This window comes from Silurus aristotelis (assembly GCF_946808225.1).
Source record: "Silurus aristotelis genome assembly, chromosome: 3".
Taxonomy (NCBI): domain Eukaryota; kingdom Metazoa; phylum Chordata; class Actinopteri; order Siluriformes; family Siluridae; genus Silurus; species Silurus aristotelis.
Genome location: NC_139576.1, coordinates 6367718 through 6385542, shown reverse-complemented (window position 1 = coordinate 6385542; position 17825 = coordinate 6367718). Strand labels below are relative to the sequence as shown.

At 39.3% G+C, this 17825-nt stretch overlaps 1 protein-coding gene across 15 annotated transcripts in view; it reads left to right on the top strand.

Moving 5' to 3' along the window:
• Positions 1-17825, top strand: part of ttn.1 (titin, tandem duplicate 1) — a 151510-nt gene that overhangs the window by 69984 nt on the left and 63701 nt on the right. For all 15 annotated transcript variants that reach the window (XM_083536187.1, XM_083536188.1, XM_083536182.1 and 12 more), the window contains 44 exons: positions 138-546; positions 638-762; positions 899-1165; positions 1278-1547; positions 2431-2730; positions 2823-3125; positions 3250-3437; positions 3527-3641; positions 3726-4010; positions 4112-4263; positions 4408-4555; positions 4657-4834; positions 4919-5040; positions 5130-5417; positions 5885-6181; positions 6267-6453; positions 6546-6661; positions 6744-7043; positions 7128-7427; positions 7533-7638; positions 7754-7950; positions 8059-8364; positions 8461-8739; positions 8824-9123; positions 9220-9522; positions 9598-9981; positions 10084-10386; positions 10485-10784; positions 10921-11217; positions 11322-11606; positions 11702-11995; positions 12100-12399; positions 12488-12796; positions 12919-13109; positions 13220-13649; positions 13727-14035; positions 14167-14348; positions 14493-14622; positions 14708-15007; positions 15097-15414; positions 15647-15943; positions 16051-16350; positions 17062-17376; positions 17547-17695. In XM_083536187.1, coding sequence (XP_083392313.1) covers positions 138-546; positions 638-762; positions 899-1165; positions 1278-1547; positions 2431-2730; positions 2823-3125; positions 3250-3437; positions 3527-3641; positions 3726-4010; positions 4112-4263; positions 4408-4555; positions 4657-4834; positions 4919-5040; positions 5130-5417; positions 5885-6181; positions 6267-6453; positions 6546-6661; positions 6744-7043; positions 7128-7427; positions 7533-7638; positions 7754-7950; positions 8059-8364; positions 8461-8739; positions 8824-9123; positions 9220-9522; positions 9598-9981; positions 10084-10386; positions 10485-10784; positions 10921-11217; positions 11322-11606; positions 11702-11995; positions 12100-12399; positions 12488-12796; positions 12919-13109; positions 13220-13649; positions 13727-14035; positions 14167-14348; positions 14493-14622; positions 14708-15007; positions 15097-15414; positions 15647-15943; positions 16051-16350; positions 17062-17376; positions 17547-17695 — 11234 coding nt within the window. The remainder of the gene's footprint in view (positions 1-137; positions 547-637; positions 763-898; positions 1166-1277; positions 1548-2430; positions 2731-2822; positions 3126-3249; positions 3438-3526; positions 3642-3725; positions 4011-4111; positions 4264-4407; positions 4556-4656; positions 4835-4918; positions 5041-5129; positions 5418-5884; positions 6182-6266; positions 6454-6545; positions 6662-6743; positions 7044-7127; positions 7428-7532; positions 7639-7753; positions 7951-8058; positions 8365-8460; positions 8740-8823; positions 9124-9219; positions 9523-9597; positions 9982-10083; positions 10387-10484; positions 10785-10920; positions 11218-11321; positions 11607-11701; positions 11996-12099; positions 12400-12487; positions 12797-12918; positions 13110-13219; positions 13650-13726; positions 14036-14166; positions 14349-14492; positions 14623-14707; positions 15008-15096; positions 15415-15646; positions 15944-16050; positions 16351-17061; positions 17377-17546; positions 17696-17825) is intronic.

Sequence of the window (17825 nt, the reverse complement as noted above, 5' to 3'; positions counted from 1 at the left end):
GGATCAATTGTATCAAATCAGTAGCTGCTTTATATGTTTCTTTAATGTATCGTATCGTTGGCTATGCATCGTGATGATCAGCCTCAGTTCAATATATTGTGATTAATATATATTATTTCTCCTTGTCTTTTCTGCAGAGGAAGAGCTCCGTATCACAGAGACTCTTGAGGACTGTGAAACTGAGGAGAAGAAAACGATCAGCTTCACTTGCAAAGTGAACAGACCGAATGCGACTGTACAATGGCTGAAAGGAGGGCAGGAAATCACCTTCAGCAAACGCATTGTTTACAGAGTAGACAAGAACAAGCACACTTTGACTGTCAAAGATTGCACCATGGATGATGAGGGCGAATACACTGCAGTTGCTGGCACTGATAAGTCTTCAGCTGAACTGATCATCAGTGAGGCACCAACTGACTTTACCACCCAACTCAGAGACCAGACAGTTACTGAATTTGAAGATGCAGAGTTTACCTGCAAGGTTTCAAAGGAGCGGGCCTCCGCTAAATGGTACAAAAATGGCCGTGAAATCAGAGAAGGACCAAGGTAATTAATTTGTCGATTGCTGTATGGGAAGCCATAATAAACTAGTTTTGAAATACAATAATTATTATATATTTTTTGTTTTGTCTGACAGATATCACATGGAAAAGGATGGAAAGACATGCACATTGTACATTAAGGAATGCAGACCTGATGATGAATGTGAATATGCCTGTGGAGTAGATGACAAAAGATCCAGGGCTCGTCTCTTTGTTGAAGGTATTTTATAATCAATATGTAGTCAAACGTAAAGCAAAAATACTGCGACATTCTTCTCAACAGTTTTGTGCAAATGTTAAATAGTTCAACAGTCATTTCTTCACTTAAAACAAACCTCATTTCATCTCCTCTGCAGAGACACCAGTGGAAATTGTCAGACCCCCAAAAGATATATTTGAGGCCCCTGGCACAGACATTGTATTTGAAGTTGAGATTAACAAAGACAGGGTTGAGGTTAAATGGATGAGGAACAACATGGTCATTGTTCAAGGTGACAAATACCAGATGATCAGCGAGGGCAAAGTTCACCGTCTTCAAGTTTGCGAGATCAGGCCTCGTGATCAGGGCGAGTACAGAGTCGTCGCCAAGGATAAAGATGCAAGAGCCAAGCTTGAGCTTGCAGGTGGGTATATTTCAGTATTCTTAGTTCCACACATTCATTCATAAGCTCTACTAAGATCTACTTGCATTTTACATTGCACTACAATTTCCCCATGATTTCATTCTGCTTACAGCTGTACCCAAAATCAAGACCACAGACCAGAATCTTGTAACAGACGCTGGAAAGCCCTTCGTAATGACAGTTCCATATGATGCCTACCCTCGTGCAGAGACTGAATGGTTCTTTAATGGCAGCAGCCTTCCAATGCAAAACATTGACACAACCACTGATAGGACAGAGTGCAGGTTGAAGGACCCTAAGAAGTCTGACCAGGGCCGTTATAAAATTGTCATCAAGAATAAGCATGGACAGGCAGAGGCTTTCATCAATTTGGATGTTATTGGTGAGTTAGCATTTGACAAAAACTTTAAAATTTGACTAAGTTAAAGGATGACTCCTTATTACAGAATTCCTAAAAGGCCATACATTATTGATTTTTTTTTTATTATTGTTTTCTCATGATCAAGACTTAATTTTCTTGTGATCTCGACATATCCACTTGTTTTCTCACGATCACAACATAAATTTCTCACCATCAAAAAGTAGTTTTTTATCTCAAAATAACAAAAAGTCATTTTTTTCCCATGATCTCACCATAATAAAAGTTGTTTTCTCGTTATCATGACTTAATTTTCTCATGATTTTAACGTATTGCTTTCTCGTGATCAGTACTTAATTTTTTGGTGCATTCGCCATAAGAGCATGTTCCAGAGGCAGCATCATCGCAGCATCGTGACGCCGGTGCGCACCCCATGATATCAGATCAAATCAAGTCATATTTTTTATTCGTCACATGCACATTCATACAGAGTACAACTTTTAGTGAAATGTTTTTTTTTTTTACGACTGTCTGACTGTGCAACATGTAATAGAATAGAAATAGAATATAAAGAAATAAAATAAATGAAAATTTATAGTATAAAAACTATAACGTGTAACTATAAAGTAAAGAATATAAGGATAAAGAAAATTTCACAAGGTGCAAGATTTTCTTGTGCTAGATTTAGATCTTGAGAAAATGGCTTTTTACATTCAGATCACGAGGCAATTCATGTCTAGATTATGAGAAAATTAAGACGTGATCATGAGAAAACAATAAAGAATAAAAATATAATGCACAGCCTCTTAGGAATTCTGTACCTTATGTCTTTCATGTTTTACAGCAAACATATGGAATGTTATTTTTTTATAGGATGTAGTAGTTGAAAATAAACTGTCATTTTTAGATGTTCCTGGGCCTGTGAAGAATTTGAGAGTTGTTGACACCGCTGATGGTGAGGTCAGCTTGGCATGGGATGAACCTGAGACTGATGGAGGCAGCAAGATTTTGGCCTATGTGGTTGAGAGACGTGATATTAAGCGCAAGTCTTGGACGTTAGCCACTGACCGTGCTGATATTCCAGAGTACTGTGTCAGTGGATTGCAGAAAGACAACATGTATTTCTTCCGTGTGTGTGCTCGCAACAGAGTCGGCAATGGCGAGCCGGCGTGTACAGATGAAGCTGTCCAAGCCAAAAATAAATTTGGTAAATGCCATGTTTCCTATTATTTATGAATATCTACATGCATGCTGTATTAAACGAGTGACAAACTTTGATTTCCTTTCTTTTCATAACAGATGTTCCTGATGCACCACAGAATGTCGTGGTAGGAAACGTTAACAGGTTTGGTGCAACCGTGAGCTGGGAACCACCCCTGTTTGATGGTGGATCAGAGATCACGTCATACGTAATTGAGCTCCGCGATAGGACATCTGTAAAATGGGAGCCTGCATTAGTGGTCCGGGCTGAGGATCTCTCAGCAACATTGAACGATGTTGTTGAGAATAAGGAGTACATCTTCCGTGTTAGAGCTGAAAATAAAGCTGGAATCGGCATGCCAAGTGCTGCTACTAGTCCTGTCAAAATCATGGATCCCATTGGTTAGTAATTTTAATTCTCTCTGAAAGCAGTTTTATATGTAGACCACATTTTACCTCAGCTGTTTTAAAATTTAGTTTCTAAAAACTTGTTTTGATTTAAATGTACTTGTTATACTTGTTACAGAGAGACCAAGTCCACCACTGAATTTCAATTATACACATCCAAAAAGAGATTCTGTTCAGTTGGCATGGGACATTCCACTTAGCAATGGAGGTAGTATGATCACAGGATACATCATTGAGAAATGTGAAGATGGCACAAGCAACTGGCTGAGGTGCAATGCCAGGCTCTGCCCAGACCTTTATTATAGGGTATGTAGGAGATGTAGATGTAAAAAGCAATTATATTTTGGTGCCTGAGGTTGAATGGTTTAGTCAACGTGTTTGGTCTCTGCTTTCAGGTATCTGGATTGAAGTTTGGTCAGAACTATCACTACAGAGTACTGGCAGAAAATGCAGCTGGAGCTTCTGATCCATCTGAACAGATTGGACCCATCTTGGCAGATGACCCACATGGTAATCATATAAGCTCAGTTTTTGACAGATTTCTGTTTTGGGCAAAATGTTTGTGTTTATGGAAATTATCTTTGGTCTCTTTAGTTGCACCCACAATGGATCTGAGTGGATTCAAAAAGGGTCTAGAAGTTTTCGTCCCCAGTGCTCTTACTATTCGTGTACCAATCACTGGGTATCCCACACCCAAAGCCAAGTGGATGTTTGGTGAAAAGGAGCTTACGCCTGAAGATCGTGTCTCTGTGGTCACAAAGCCTACATACACAGAGCTAATCATTACCCCAAGTGTTCGACCAGACAAGGGAATATACACCTTACACTTGGAGAATGATGTGACTTCAGTCTCTGGGGAGATTGATGTAAACGTTATTGGTATGTAACACTGTAATTTTTGAAAAAAATTTCTAAATAAATAATACATTAATAAATATAAAAATAAGTAAATCTAAATTAAAATTATTTTTCTAATTTAGCATCACCAAGTGCACCCAAAGACTTCAAGATTGCAGAGGTGACTAGGCATCATGTCCATCTTTCATGGGAAGCGCCGGAGCATGATGGAGGAAGTCCGGTTATTGGTTATAATATTGAAAAGAGAGAGTTGTCTCGCAAGACATGGGTCAAGGTTAGCACAATCATTAATGTAATGTAAATTAATCAATTTAAAAAGTATTTAAAAGTCTTGTTCAAGGGCCCACCAGAGCAGTTTGTATACAGTTCATGCACAATCAGTAGGAGTGAGAATTAATAAGAATGATGTCTCTTTCAGGTAATATCTGGTGTGCAGGACCTTGAGTATACTGTAACAGATGTGATTGAGGGGAAGGAGTACTTGTTCAGTGTAATAGCTTGCAACAAATGTGGTCCTGGAGAACCAGCTTACATTGATGAAGCAGTGAATGTTTCTTCACCAGCCAGTAAGTTATAGCACTATGAAAGGAAATCACCTTACCCAAAATGATATAATCTTCCTTTTATTTTAGTAATTAATGATTAATGGTTTCTTTTTTAATTTTAGCTGTCCCAGAGCCACCAGAGTATCTAAAATGGAGAGACAAATCTGCCAAGGGTATCTTTCTCACCTGGGAGCCCCCTTCATACGATGGTGGTGCACCTATCAAGGGCTACATAGTTGATAAATGCCAGCGTGGCACTGACAAATGGGAACCCTGTTGTGATCCAATACCTGAACTGAAGTAAATGATCCAATATAAGTGAAAATTATTTCGTTTTTTTTTCTAGAGGCATGAATGAGTTTATACACTTTTATCCGGATTTAGGTATCAGGTAAAAGGGCTTGTTGAGGGACAGTGGTATGCCTATCGTGTGAGGGCAGTAAACAGACTTGGAGATAGCAGACCCTGTAAGGCAACAGATGAGATTCTTGCTGTTGATCCAAAAGGTAAAGGTTTTTATACAATTATAGTTATTACAGGATTGTCCTTAACAGTGATTTTATGCTTACCAAAATGTTTCACTTCATTACCTCAGAACCTCCAGTTATTGAGCTGGATGCCAAACTTCTAGCTGGCTTGACCGCCAGGGCTGGCACAAAGATTGACCTTCCTGCAGATGTGCTTGGAAAACCAGACCCCAGGGTGAAATGGACCAAAGCTGATCATGTCCTTAAGCCAGATGACCGAATCGTTATTGACACAAAGCCTGGCCACTCTACACTCTCTATTGCTAAGACAACCAGAGAGGACACAGCTACTTACATCATTGAGGCAGTCAACACTTGTGGTCGTGCCACTGCAACAGTTGATGTCAACATTCTCGGTAGTGTACTGTACCATATAATAGTGTTTGATAAATAAAAGCAGTTTCAGCAAGTGTTTAAGGATATATTTAGAGTTTTATAGATGTGATCTTAGAGACATTATTGACTACTGAGAGGAACAAAGCTAAGATCATGTTTGACTATTACGGCCTTTTTTTTTTTTTTTTAACCTCTGTTTTTACATTTATACAGATACATTTTAAAATGTCTTTGCCCACAATTAAAAAATTCCCTGGTTAATTTATATAAAGTCCTTTGAAATCCAGTCAGCTTAACTTCTACGTTTAAACATGTAATCACTTAATTACACTTAACTGGATCTTGACCACCCAGTGCATAGTGTATATATCAGTACTGATTTTATGCTTTAAATGAGGAGTTAGCAAATTATTTCCAAAACTTTATCCTGTTTGATTCTATGATTTAAAAACAATGTAATTTGTTTTTTTGGCTGTTTTCTTAACAGATAAGCCTGGTCCTCCAGCTGCATTTGACATTTCTGAAATTACCAATGAGTCCTGTTGTCTGGCTTGGAATGCGCCAAGAGATGATGGTGGATCTCCTGTAACCAATTACATTGTGGAGATGAGACCTTTGGAAAAAGAGGAGTGGCAGAAGCTTTCTGCCACAGTCAAGCAGACTATGTTCAAGGCCTGCAAACTGGTGTCTATGAAGGAGTATGTTTTCAGGGTATCTGCTGAAAACCAGTATGGCATTGGTTCTCCCATAGAGCATGTTCCAATTGTTGCCAAGTATTCTTTTGGTAGGTATTTGCTCTATTACAGTTGAATTGTTTTTTTCATTTGAAAAAGGTTTGAATGCTACCATGTTCCTTTCCTATTATACAGATACTCCTGGTTCACCAACCAGGCTTCAGCACTCTGATATTGCTAAGGATGCCCTGACCTTGACATGGTATGAACCTGATGAAGATGGTGGAAGTCCAGTCACTGGCTACTGGGTGGAGAGGTTCGATCCAGAAAGTGACAAATGGATCAAATGCAACAAGCTGCCAGTCAGAGACACTACGCTCAGGTAATTGCTCATATACAAGCAGAATAAGGAAAAATAAAACTTCCAAATATTTCAAAATGATTTTGCAAGTACAACATTGATGTTTCCTACAGAGTGAAAGGGCTGCCCACAAAGAAGAAGTGCAGATTCCGTGTTCTGGCTGAAAATCTTGCAGGAATTGGAAAACCAAGTGCTGAAACAGATCCCATCTTGATTAAGGATCCAATTGGTATGTTGTTATAAAACATATGATAGTTATTTGCCATGATACAAAAAAAGATAATAAAGAGAACATCTTAATTATTTTATAGATCCTCCATGGGCCCCTGGCAAACCATATATCAAAGACATTGCAAAGACCTCAGCATTCCTGCAATGGACTAGACCAGAACATGATGGTGGTGCTAAAATCGAGTCTTATATCATTGAGCTCCTCAAGAGTGGAACTGAAGAATGGGTCCGTGTGGCTGAGGATGTGCCCACGACAGAACACTTGGTAAAGGGTCTGATGGAGAACCAGGAATACTCTTTCCGTGTCAAAGCTGTAAATGTAGCTGGAGCGAGTGAGGCCAGTGATCCAAGTGATGCTGTACTGTGCAAAGAAAGACTCTGTGAGTACATCTCTTTGTATAGGAAAATAATAATTGCATAGACAGGAGTTAACAGAAAACACTTAAACATTTACATTGTAACAGGTCCTCCATCTCCACCTCGCTGGCTTGAGGTGGTCAACGTTTCGAAGACTGACTGTGATCTGAAATGGACCGAACCAGAAAATGATGGTGGTTCTCCTGTTACCAATTATGTTGTTGAGAAAAGAGATGTCAGACGCTGGACCTGGCAGACTGTGGACACTACGGTGAAAGACACAAAATATACTGTCACTCCACTGAACGAGGGAACTCTATATGTGTTCCGTGTCGCAGCTGAGAACGCTGCGGGTGTGAGTGAATTCAATGAGCTTGAAGATTCTGTTCTTGCCAAAGATACTTTTAGTAAGTAAAAACCCTCATGATGGAAGGAAAATGATTTTGGCAGTGTGTTAGCTCTAACATAGTAAATAACAAATTTTATTGACACATTATTGCTTCTCTTTTTAGCAACTCCTGGACCTCCTTATGCCTTGACTGTGGTTGCGGTATCCAAGAGGCATGTTGACCTGAAATGGGAGCCTCCCAAAAGTGATGGTGGACGACCAATCACAAAGTACAAAGACAATTATATATTATGTGTATATTATTATATTAGTTTATATAATATATAGTATCAATTCTTATTAATAAAGTGATACAATTATTAATATTAAAAAACACACCTGCAGATATGTTATTGAGAAGAAGGAGAAAGTGGGCACCCGCTGGATAAAGACTGGAAAGACATCAGAGGCTGAATGCAAGTACAAGGTGGCTGATGTAGATGAGGGTAGCGAGGTGCAGTTCCAGGTCCGTGCTGAAAACGAGGCCGGAGTCGGTGATCCAAGCGAACCTACAGACATTCTTACAATTGAGGATCCAATAAGTATGTCAAAAATTTCAGAAAAATAAAATAAAAATTGAATACATGATATAAAAGAAATTAGATTTTAATATATATCAATTAATATATTGTTTAATTGAAATTTTTCAGGCATACCTTCGCCTCCAATTGAAGTTAAAGTTGGGGATGCAGGCAGAGAATACATAAACATCACCTGGAGGGCACCTGAGAAGAATGGAGGAAGTCCTGTCACTGGATATCATGTTGAGTTGGCTGAGGCTGACACAGACAAGTGGATGAGGATCAATGCTCGTCCTATAAAAGAGCTTAGATTCAGGGCTGAAGATGGCATTATTCCTGAGAAACAATATGTTCTTAGAGTCCGTGCTATCAATGCTGTTGGGGTCAGTGATCCCTCAGAAATATCCGACAAAGTCTTTGCTAAAGATCCAGACAGTAAGCATTATGTATTCATTGTCCAATACATTGCTGATTAAATAAGGTTTCTTGTAAAAGCCTTGATAATATATCGTTTTTTTTCTTTCTTCATAGGTGCACCAAAGATTGATGTACAGACCCAAGATGTTGTTGTTGTTGAGGGTGAAAAGATGTTCCTAAAAATCCCATACAAAGCAATTCCCAAGCCATCAATGGGTTGGAAGAAGGATGAGGCAGAATTAAAGGCAGATGACAGGCTGACTATGAGATGTGAACTCAACAGTATCCACCTCGAGCTTCTAAAATGCAAGCATGAAGATGCTGGGGTCTACACAGTGACTCTAGAAAACAGTCTGGGTTCAGTTACTGGAACAATTAATGTTAAAGTGATTGGTAAGACACTAGTTATTTTTCTGGCTTCATATATTTTCTTAAAAAAAAAAAAACATCAACTAATTGAATGCCTTCCATGAATAGGTCTGCCTGGACAATGCAAGAGCATTTCCCCAAGCGAAGTCACCAAGAACTCCTGTAAAATCTCATGGGAGGCCCCAGAGAATGATGGTGGTAGCCCTATTTTGCACTATGTACTAGAGCGAAGGGAGGCTCAGAAGAAAACATTTATGCCTGTGATGTCTGGAGTCAATATCCTAGACTTTGTGGTCAAAGACCTTATGATAAATAGTGAATATTACTTCAGAGTTAAAGCTGTCAATCGAATCGGTAGTGGCGAATATCTTGAGCTTCGCAACCCCGTCATCATAGAGGAGCAGAAGCGTGAGTATAATTACAATTTTAACATATCAAGTATTTTTTTATTGTCTGTTATAAATTGTGTCCTTCATATTTTGCTTTTTTTTTTTTACATTTTAGAGCGGCCTGACCCACCAGTTGAGGTTGAGGCACAGAACCCAACCTCTCAGTCTATTACAGTTACTTGGAAAGCCCCACCCTATGATGGTGGCTGTCCAATTACTGGTTATATTCTGGAGAAAATTGAAAAGGATGGTGATAGTTATAATAGATGTGTTCCAAACCTGGTGCCTGGTTTCTCCTACACCATCACTGGCTTGACTGAAGGACAGGAATATCAGTTCCGTGTTCGTGCGGAGAATGTTGCTGGAGAAAGTGACCCTTCTCGCAGCACTCCACCAATTAAGGCTGCAGATCCTGTTGGTATGTATAATAACAGCACAAAAAACTTCACAAATAAGTATAAGTAAGTACTTAAATTTATGTTGTTTCATTTAGATCCACCAAAGGTATCACTACATGTACGCATTGCCTCTGGCTTGACCATTCGAAAGGGTGAGGAGATTAGACTGGATGCCCACATTTCAGGATCACCCTACCCCACTGTGACATGGTTTAGGAATGAGGAAAATGTCCAGAAGACTGTCAAGAAGAAGCCAGATTTCCATGTGAGAAAGAAAAAGAAGACCAAGTCTTTATACCCTGAGCCAGAGGAAGAGTTTCATCCTCCACTTCCCGATCGTCTGTCATATGACCAGAGCAAAAGAGGCGAGACTGCGATGATGGTGCGTGATGCCATTAGAGATGATCATGGACATTTCACCATCAGAGTTGAGAATACTCACGGTTTTGCAACTGCATCTTGTGAAGTTAATGTTCTTGGTAGGTTCTTCTGTCTTCTTATGTTTTATGTTGGTGTTTTCCCACATTTGTAAATCTGTTAGGAGATTGTACTAAATGTGTGCTTTGCTATAATCTTTATAGATAAGCCCGGACCACCTGTAAACTTTGAATTTGATGACATCATGAAAAACTCTGTCACTTGCATGTGGAATGCGCCACTTGATGACGGTGGCAGTGAAATCATCAACTATATCCTGGAGAAAAAAGACATCACCACTGATGAAATTGGTTGGGTTACTGTTACCTCAACCCACAAAGGATACAACTACCCTGTAAGCAAACTCATTGAAGGAAAGGAGTATATTTTCAGAGTGACAGCTGAAAACAAGTTTGGCTGTGGACCACCATGCTATTCCGAGCCGCTTCTTGCAAAGAATCAATTCGGTAAAATATAAACATGAGCTTCATTTGTGAAATATGATCATAACTAATGAAACCTAAAATGAGAATTTGATTATTGGATGGTTATTTTGGATTTCTAGATCCTCCTGATGCTCCTAACATGCCAAGAATTGGAGAAGTCACTGCCAACAGTGTTGCCTTGACTTGGCATGAACCAAAGGACAATGGTAGTCCCATTTTGGGCTACTGGATTGAGAAACGTGAGGTCAACAGCAAGTACTGGACCAGAGTAAATCGCAATCTTCTCAGCTCCCTGGGAACCAAGGTTGAAGGTCTTATGGAAAGCCTAGTTTACGTCTTCAGAGTTTGTGCTGAGAATCTTGCTGGCCCTGGAGAATTCAGTGTCCCAACAGATCCTGTAGTTGCAATGGATCCAATATGTAAGCTTTTTATTTATTTCACATTACTATAACAAAGCAAAACAAAAAAAAGAGAGAATAATTAATGCACAATTGTATACATTTTAAATACTCAAAATGCACGTTATTGACATAATGTTTTTTTTTTTTTTTGCAGTGCCTCCGGGTCCTCCTGTGCCAAGGATTGTTGATACTACAAATACGACAGTTGAAATTGCATGGATTCCTCCAATATACAATGGTGGTGGAGATATTCTTGGATATCATGTTGAGCGTTGCGTTGTTGGCGAAAAAGAATGGGTTCGCAGCACTGAGTTCAGATGCAAGGAATGCAAGTACACCTTGACTGGCCTGACCGAGGGAGCAGATTATAACATCCGTGTATATGCTGTAAATGAAGCTGGTCATGGAGTCCCAGGAATGACTGAACCAGTTCAAGTGAAAGAGCCTGAATGTAAGCTTATACAGAAACACAATTCATATAAGCACCGGGTAATAATTTAAGCGTATCGATGCATAGAAATATATGTGTGTAATGTACTGTTTGTTCTGTAACAGTGGCCCCAGGAATCGAGTTTGATATCTCTGTAAGGAATGGAGTAATTATAAAAGCAGGAGGTACTCTGCGCATACCAGCTTATATTGTCGGCAGACCCGTACCAGAGGTGAAATGGACGAAAGACGATGCTGAACCTGACAAAGAACGCGTTATCATCGAAAGGGTTGGAAACTGCAGCACTGTGAACATCAAGAATGCTCTTCGAACTGACCATGGCAAATATGAGATCACAGGAACCAACGCTAGTGGGACAAAATCTGCTTTTATTAAGGTTGATGTTATGGGTAAGTCAGCATCTTTAGTGCTGTCACACGTTTGACAATGTTTTGCATCGTTATAGCGAATTTCAATTGACTGTTTTACTTGTTTTGTGTAAAAGATGTTCCTGGACCAGTGGTTGATCTAAAGACGGTCCATGTCAGCAAGAAGATGATCTCACTTACATGGGCTGATCCTGTTGATAATGGGGGAAGTGATATTATAGGATATGTTGTTGAGAGAAAAGATGCCAAGAAGCATATATATAGACAGCCACTGGAAACTGCTACATGCAAATGTGACATCGTTGGCCTTCTTGTGGGTGAAGAATATATGTTTAGAGTGGTTGCAAAAAACAAGTTTGGCCTTGGTGCCCCTGTTGATCTTGGACCTGTCCTAGCTGTGGATCCTTTAGGTAACACCAGTTCAAAAGATCTCTTTGTATGCATTTCTTTCTTAGCTTAAACATAGCAGTAATGATTGTTGTCATCTTACATTTTGAATATCTCAATATTTTAGGTGTGCCTTCTGCACCAGAGAAGCTTCACTCTATTGCAAGAACAAAGAACACTGTGACACTTGCTTGGCAGCCTCCTAACAGTGATGGTGGCTCTCCCATTAGAGGCTATTACGTTGAAAAAATGCGAGAGGACAGTGATGAATATGATGTTGCGAGCCGACAGATGTGTAAAGATCTCACAATTACAGTCGAAAATCTGAACGAGAACATGATGTATGACTTCAGAGTGAAGGCTGTCAACGAAGTTGGAGATAGTGAACCATCCAGACCGTTAAGTGTCCATGTTCGAGATGATGTGTGTATGTATCTGTTTGATTCTTTTTCCTCTTTTAAAATGTACATTTACATTCGCATTTTGTGTATTTAAACATTTTTCAACTCTTTTAGTTGCCCCAAAAGTGACATTGTTGAAGTATATCCAGAGCAATAACATAATTGTCAAGAAAGGAGCAGCCATTGAAATCCATGCTCAAATTGCTGGTCTGCCGTTGCCCACATTCGTGTGGACAAAGAACGATGTTAGTCTTGAAGCATCAACTGAAACCATGACACTTGAATCTGAGGAGATCGACAGGCAAACTATCAAAACCAAGATTGTTATTCCTGAAACTGTAAGACAAGACACAGGCATATACAAACTGACTGCAACAAATGTTCATGGAACCGGCCAAATAGTTATCAAAGTTGATGTTTTAGGTATGACTCCAGATTGAATTTTAATTTGTCATCTTAAAAACAATTGATCACTTTTCTGATCAATTGATCACTTAAAAAAAATTTGATTATTTTAGTTAATTGTCTCTTTGTTCCCCCTTTAGATCGTCCATCACCCCCAAGAAACATTGTGATCTCTGATATTAAGGCTGAGTCTTGCTACCTTACTTGGGATGCTCCAGAGGACAATGGAGGAAGTGACCTCACCAATTACATTATTGAAAAGCGAGATGCCAGCAAAAAGAAAACGGACTGGGAGCAGCTGACTTGTTGTATTATAGACAGACGCTATGGGGTCAGTGTATTGTGATCACGCTGTGATTCAAATATAAGCTTTAGAAGAAGAAGTAAGTCTGTAATTATTAAAAACATACTAATTCTGATCTGTTTAATACTTTCCTAAAGGTTTACAAGCTAGAAGCCTATGGCACTTTCCAGTTCCAGATAACAGCACAGAACAAATATGGACTGAGTGATGGGTGTGAATCAGAAAAAGTTGTCCTCAAGGATCCATATGGCCTTCCTGGTCCACCTCTTAGACCAAGAATCCTTGAACGTAACCGTTCATCTATGGTGGTAGCTTGGGATCCTCCAAAAGACAATGGTGGAGCAACCATTCAGGGCTACTGGATTGAAAAGAGAGAGAGGGGAGCTGTGTACTGGAGTCGGGTCAATAGGGCTTCTGTAACAAAGCCAGCTGTTAGATGCTTAGACTACAATGTTCTACATCTCATTGAAGGTTTTGAGTACCAGTTCCGTGTGATGGCACAAAATGCTGCTGGCATTGGACCTCCAAGTGAGGCGACAGAATGTGCGTTTGCCTTGGACCCAACAAGTAAGTTTGATTCTGCTGCATTCTTTTTTAAACATAGCATTTTGGCTTTTTTAAAACATGTTGTATCTATTTTACAGAGCCACCAAGCCAGCCACCTGCACCTCAGGTAAAAGACAAGACAAAAAGCAGTGTAACTCTAGCCTGGGCTCCACCAGATAAGGATGGAGGAAGCCCTATTAAAGGCTATATTGTTGAAGTTCAGGATGAAGGCTCACACGAGTGGACAAGAGTTAATCAACCTGATAAGCCCATTCTCACTACGTCTTACACTGTCCCAGACCTCAAAGAGAACAGGAAATGTCGATTCAGGATTGTTGCTGTTAATGATGCTGGAGAGTCGGAGCCAAGTCCTAGGACTGCTGATACCATGGTGCAGGATATAGTGGGTAAGATTTACCAGTACAATACTTTCAGTGACAAAACTTGTGTTTGTTCATCTTAATCTCTCTGGAAAACTGCCCTTTCTGATTTTGGCATTATTAGATCACTAAAAATTTATTATATTGAAATTTTACAGAGGAACCCATTATTACATTGGGAGTCTCAGCTTGTGACCTGCTTTGCTGTCATGCTGGAACAGCGATTAGAATTCCTGCCACCATAACAGGCAGACCTATTCCAAGTGTCAAATGGGAATTTGATGGAACTGCCCCAACTGAGACAAAGAATGAGCAGCACATTCTTCCGGTGGATTCAAAGGTATAATTTTGCTTATTCATATTCTCTCCAAAATCAAAAATAAAAAAAATAAAAAATCTTAGTATAATTAAGAATTATTAAGATTATTATTAAAAATAATAGTTTCCATGAAATTAATACTACTGTATAAAAATAATTCAACAGGTCTCATCAACGGATACCACAACAGAAGTAGTTATCCCTGAGAGTAAGCTCAACCACTCTGGACAATACATCATTACGGCATCAAATCAAGGTGGTACTAAAGTGGTAAAAGTCCGTGTAACAGTACTTGGTAAGCTGGATAACTTTTGGTAAGCAAAACTTTGCAGATGAAAGAAAAAAACTGTCCGTTAAACACGTTTTTTTTCTTTTTTCAGACTTACCTGGGCCTCCTAAAGACCTCAAAATCACTGACATCACAAGAAGTACATGCAGGCTTACATGGAAGCCTCCAGATAATGATGGTGGTGAGAGAATCAAGAGCTACTACATTGAGAAGAAGACAATTGAAGGAAAAGCTTGGACAAAGGTCAACCCAGCCTGTGCTAGCCAGTCTCTGGTAGTCGGAGACCTTGCTGAGGGACAAGAATACTTGTTCCGCATTCGGGCTGAGAATCGCTTTGGTATTGGACCTCCTCTGCAAACTTTCCAAAGGACAAAAGCAAAGGATCCCATCCGTGAGTATATTGGTTTATTGTTTCGCTAATAAACTAATTTGTCATGAAGTATTCAGGGACTGTTTAGTTAAAAAACTGTTTATTTGCAGATCCTCCTGATCCACCCACAAGAGTCAAAATCCTCAACGTATCCAAAGGAACAGTGACTTTAACGTGGAAGCCACCCAAAAATGATGGTGGATCACCTGTAACACATTACAACGTTGAACGACTTTGGTGGGATTCTAGTGGGGAGCAGAAAGAGTCTTGGAGACAGTGCAATCGACGTGACATTGATACCACTACCTTCAAAGTGGAGGACCTTAACGAGGGTGCTGAGTATGAATTCCGTGTCAAAGCTGTAAATGAGGCTGGTGCAAGTAGACCATCTTCTACTGCAGGACCCGTCATCGTTAAGGACCAGTCAAGTGTGTAAAATGCATACATGCAAAGAGAAATTCATGTAGCAAGGCATGACCTAAAATATCTAATGTTAGCAATTAATGAACTATAGTAGAAACACCTCAGCATTGTGCAAATGAATCATATGGATTTCTAATTTTTGCTACAGGAACATTTAAAATAATTATTCAAATGTCTTAGCATTACAAGAGTAAGAATGGCATTCAGCTCATGCAACAAATGCTTTCTTTCTTCTAGGGGCACCTTCCATTGAGCTTGAAGAGTTCATGGAAGCTGAGCAGACTACAGACATTAGCATTGTTGCTAAGATCAAAGGATGCCCATTCCCCACCCTCACCTGGCAGAAGGCACCACCCCACAAAAGTGACGACAAGGTTGATGTAGAATACGACGAGCATATCAATAAGCTTGTGACCGATGACAGCTGCACTCTCCTGATCCAGCAAAGCAACCGCTTAGACACTGGCCTCTATACACTCACTGCAAGCAACAGTTTAGGCAAGGTCTCCAAAGAGATGAGACTTAATGTTCTAGGTATGGCTTTCGAATGGCACATTATTGCCTATTTGGATTACCACACAATTATGTGACTGTAGGTTTTTTAACATTTCTGTAATGAATCACATTTAAAAATGTTCTAGGACTACCTGGACCACCTTCTGCACCAATCAAGTTTGAGGAGATTCATGCCGAAAATATTACCATCTCATGGCTACCGCCAAAAGATGATGGTGGCTCCAAAATTACTAACTACACCATAGAGCGACGAGTTGCCAACAGAAAAACGTGGATTCCGGTCCCAGGGGCACCCAAAGAACGTGTGTTTACAATTGAGGGCCTGATGCCTGGTCATGAGTATATATTCCGCATCAGGGCACAGAATAAATATGGAGTTGGTAATCCTCTTGACAGTGAACCAGAGGTTGCAAGAGATATATTCGGTAAGTTTTCAACAGAATTCTTGAGATATTCATTAGCAACATTTTACTATGTTATAAATTATAATTAGGGCTGTCAATCGATTAAAACATTAAATCGCGATTAATCACATGATTGCCATGAGGTAAATGGCGAATAATCGCACATTTTTATCTGTTCTAAACGTAGCTTAAATTACTACTTTTCATGTTTTTAATTCTCTGAACAATATGAGCATGGACAAATATGGATGTTTCATGCAAATGTATGTTTATTAATAGTGAAACCAAACTCACTATAGAGCATGAAGGAGAATATTCTTGTAAATGTTTTAAAGTAAATATGGTGTTTTATAAATCATCAGGACACCAAACAGAACTTTTGCTATGTTTCCACACGGACGGTTTTAATTGCTGGATGTGTGCATCAAGGCAGATTTTGGTGCTGATTTGAGACTTGGCACATCAGTAAAACAAATGTTTAATGATTAAAAACAATTTTTTTTATTTTTTTTATATCTAAGTAAAAAAAGAGTAATGAATAAGTGTGTTATGTGTTAAAGGTTTTAAGTTTACCTCACATATTTATTTATATTTTTAATAAAAATAGTCAAACAGAAATGCATTAATCGCGCATTAATAAAGTTAGTGCCGTTAAAATGAATTTGCATTACTGAGTTATTAACACGTTAATTCTGACAGCCCTACTTATTATATATTACATCCTTTTTATAGCTGTTCCAGGACAATGCGAGAAGCCAACACTATCAAGTATTACAATGGATTCCATTACTGTAAACTGGGAAGAGCCAGAAACAGATGGTGGCAGTCCAATCACTGGGTACTGGCTTGAGCGTAAAGAGACAACATCGAAGCGCTGGAACAGAGTCACCCGTGATCCAGTCAGGCCCATGCCTTTTGGTGTGTCTTACAAAGTCACAGGACTCATTGAAGGATCTCAGTACCTGTTCCGTGTCACTGCAATCAATGCAGCTGGGTGCGGACCTGCAAGTTTACCATCTGACCTGACAGTTGCCAGGGATCCAATTGGTGAGCAGCTACATTTACATGTACATTTATTCACTGGGCAGATACCTTCCTCAAAAGAAACAATTAACCTGAACACATGAACGTTAAGATTAAGCCGAACATTAATAACTTGCCAGAACCACAATTTAAACTCCTGATATTTTTAGAGTAATATATTTCTGTTTCTGTAGCTCCTCCTTCACCACCAACCCCCAAAGTTACTGACTGGACAAATACGACAGTTGACTTGGAATGGATTCCACCTCTAAAAGATGGAGGCTCAAGGGTTATTGGGTACTATGTTGAATACAAAGAGGAAGGCACCGAGGCTTGGGTTAAGGTTTGTTAAAATCGCTAATCTTTTTTAAAAAATATTTTATGTATATTTGATCTAATTTTTTTCAATGTATTACATTACATTATATTGAAAATGTATTACATTACATTGCCTTTATGACGCTTTCTATTTT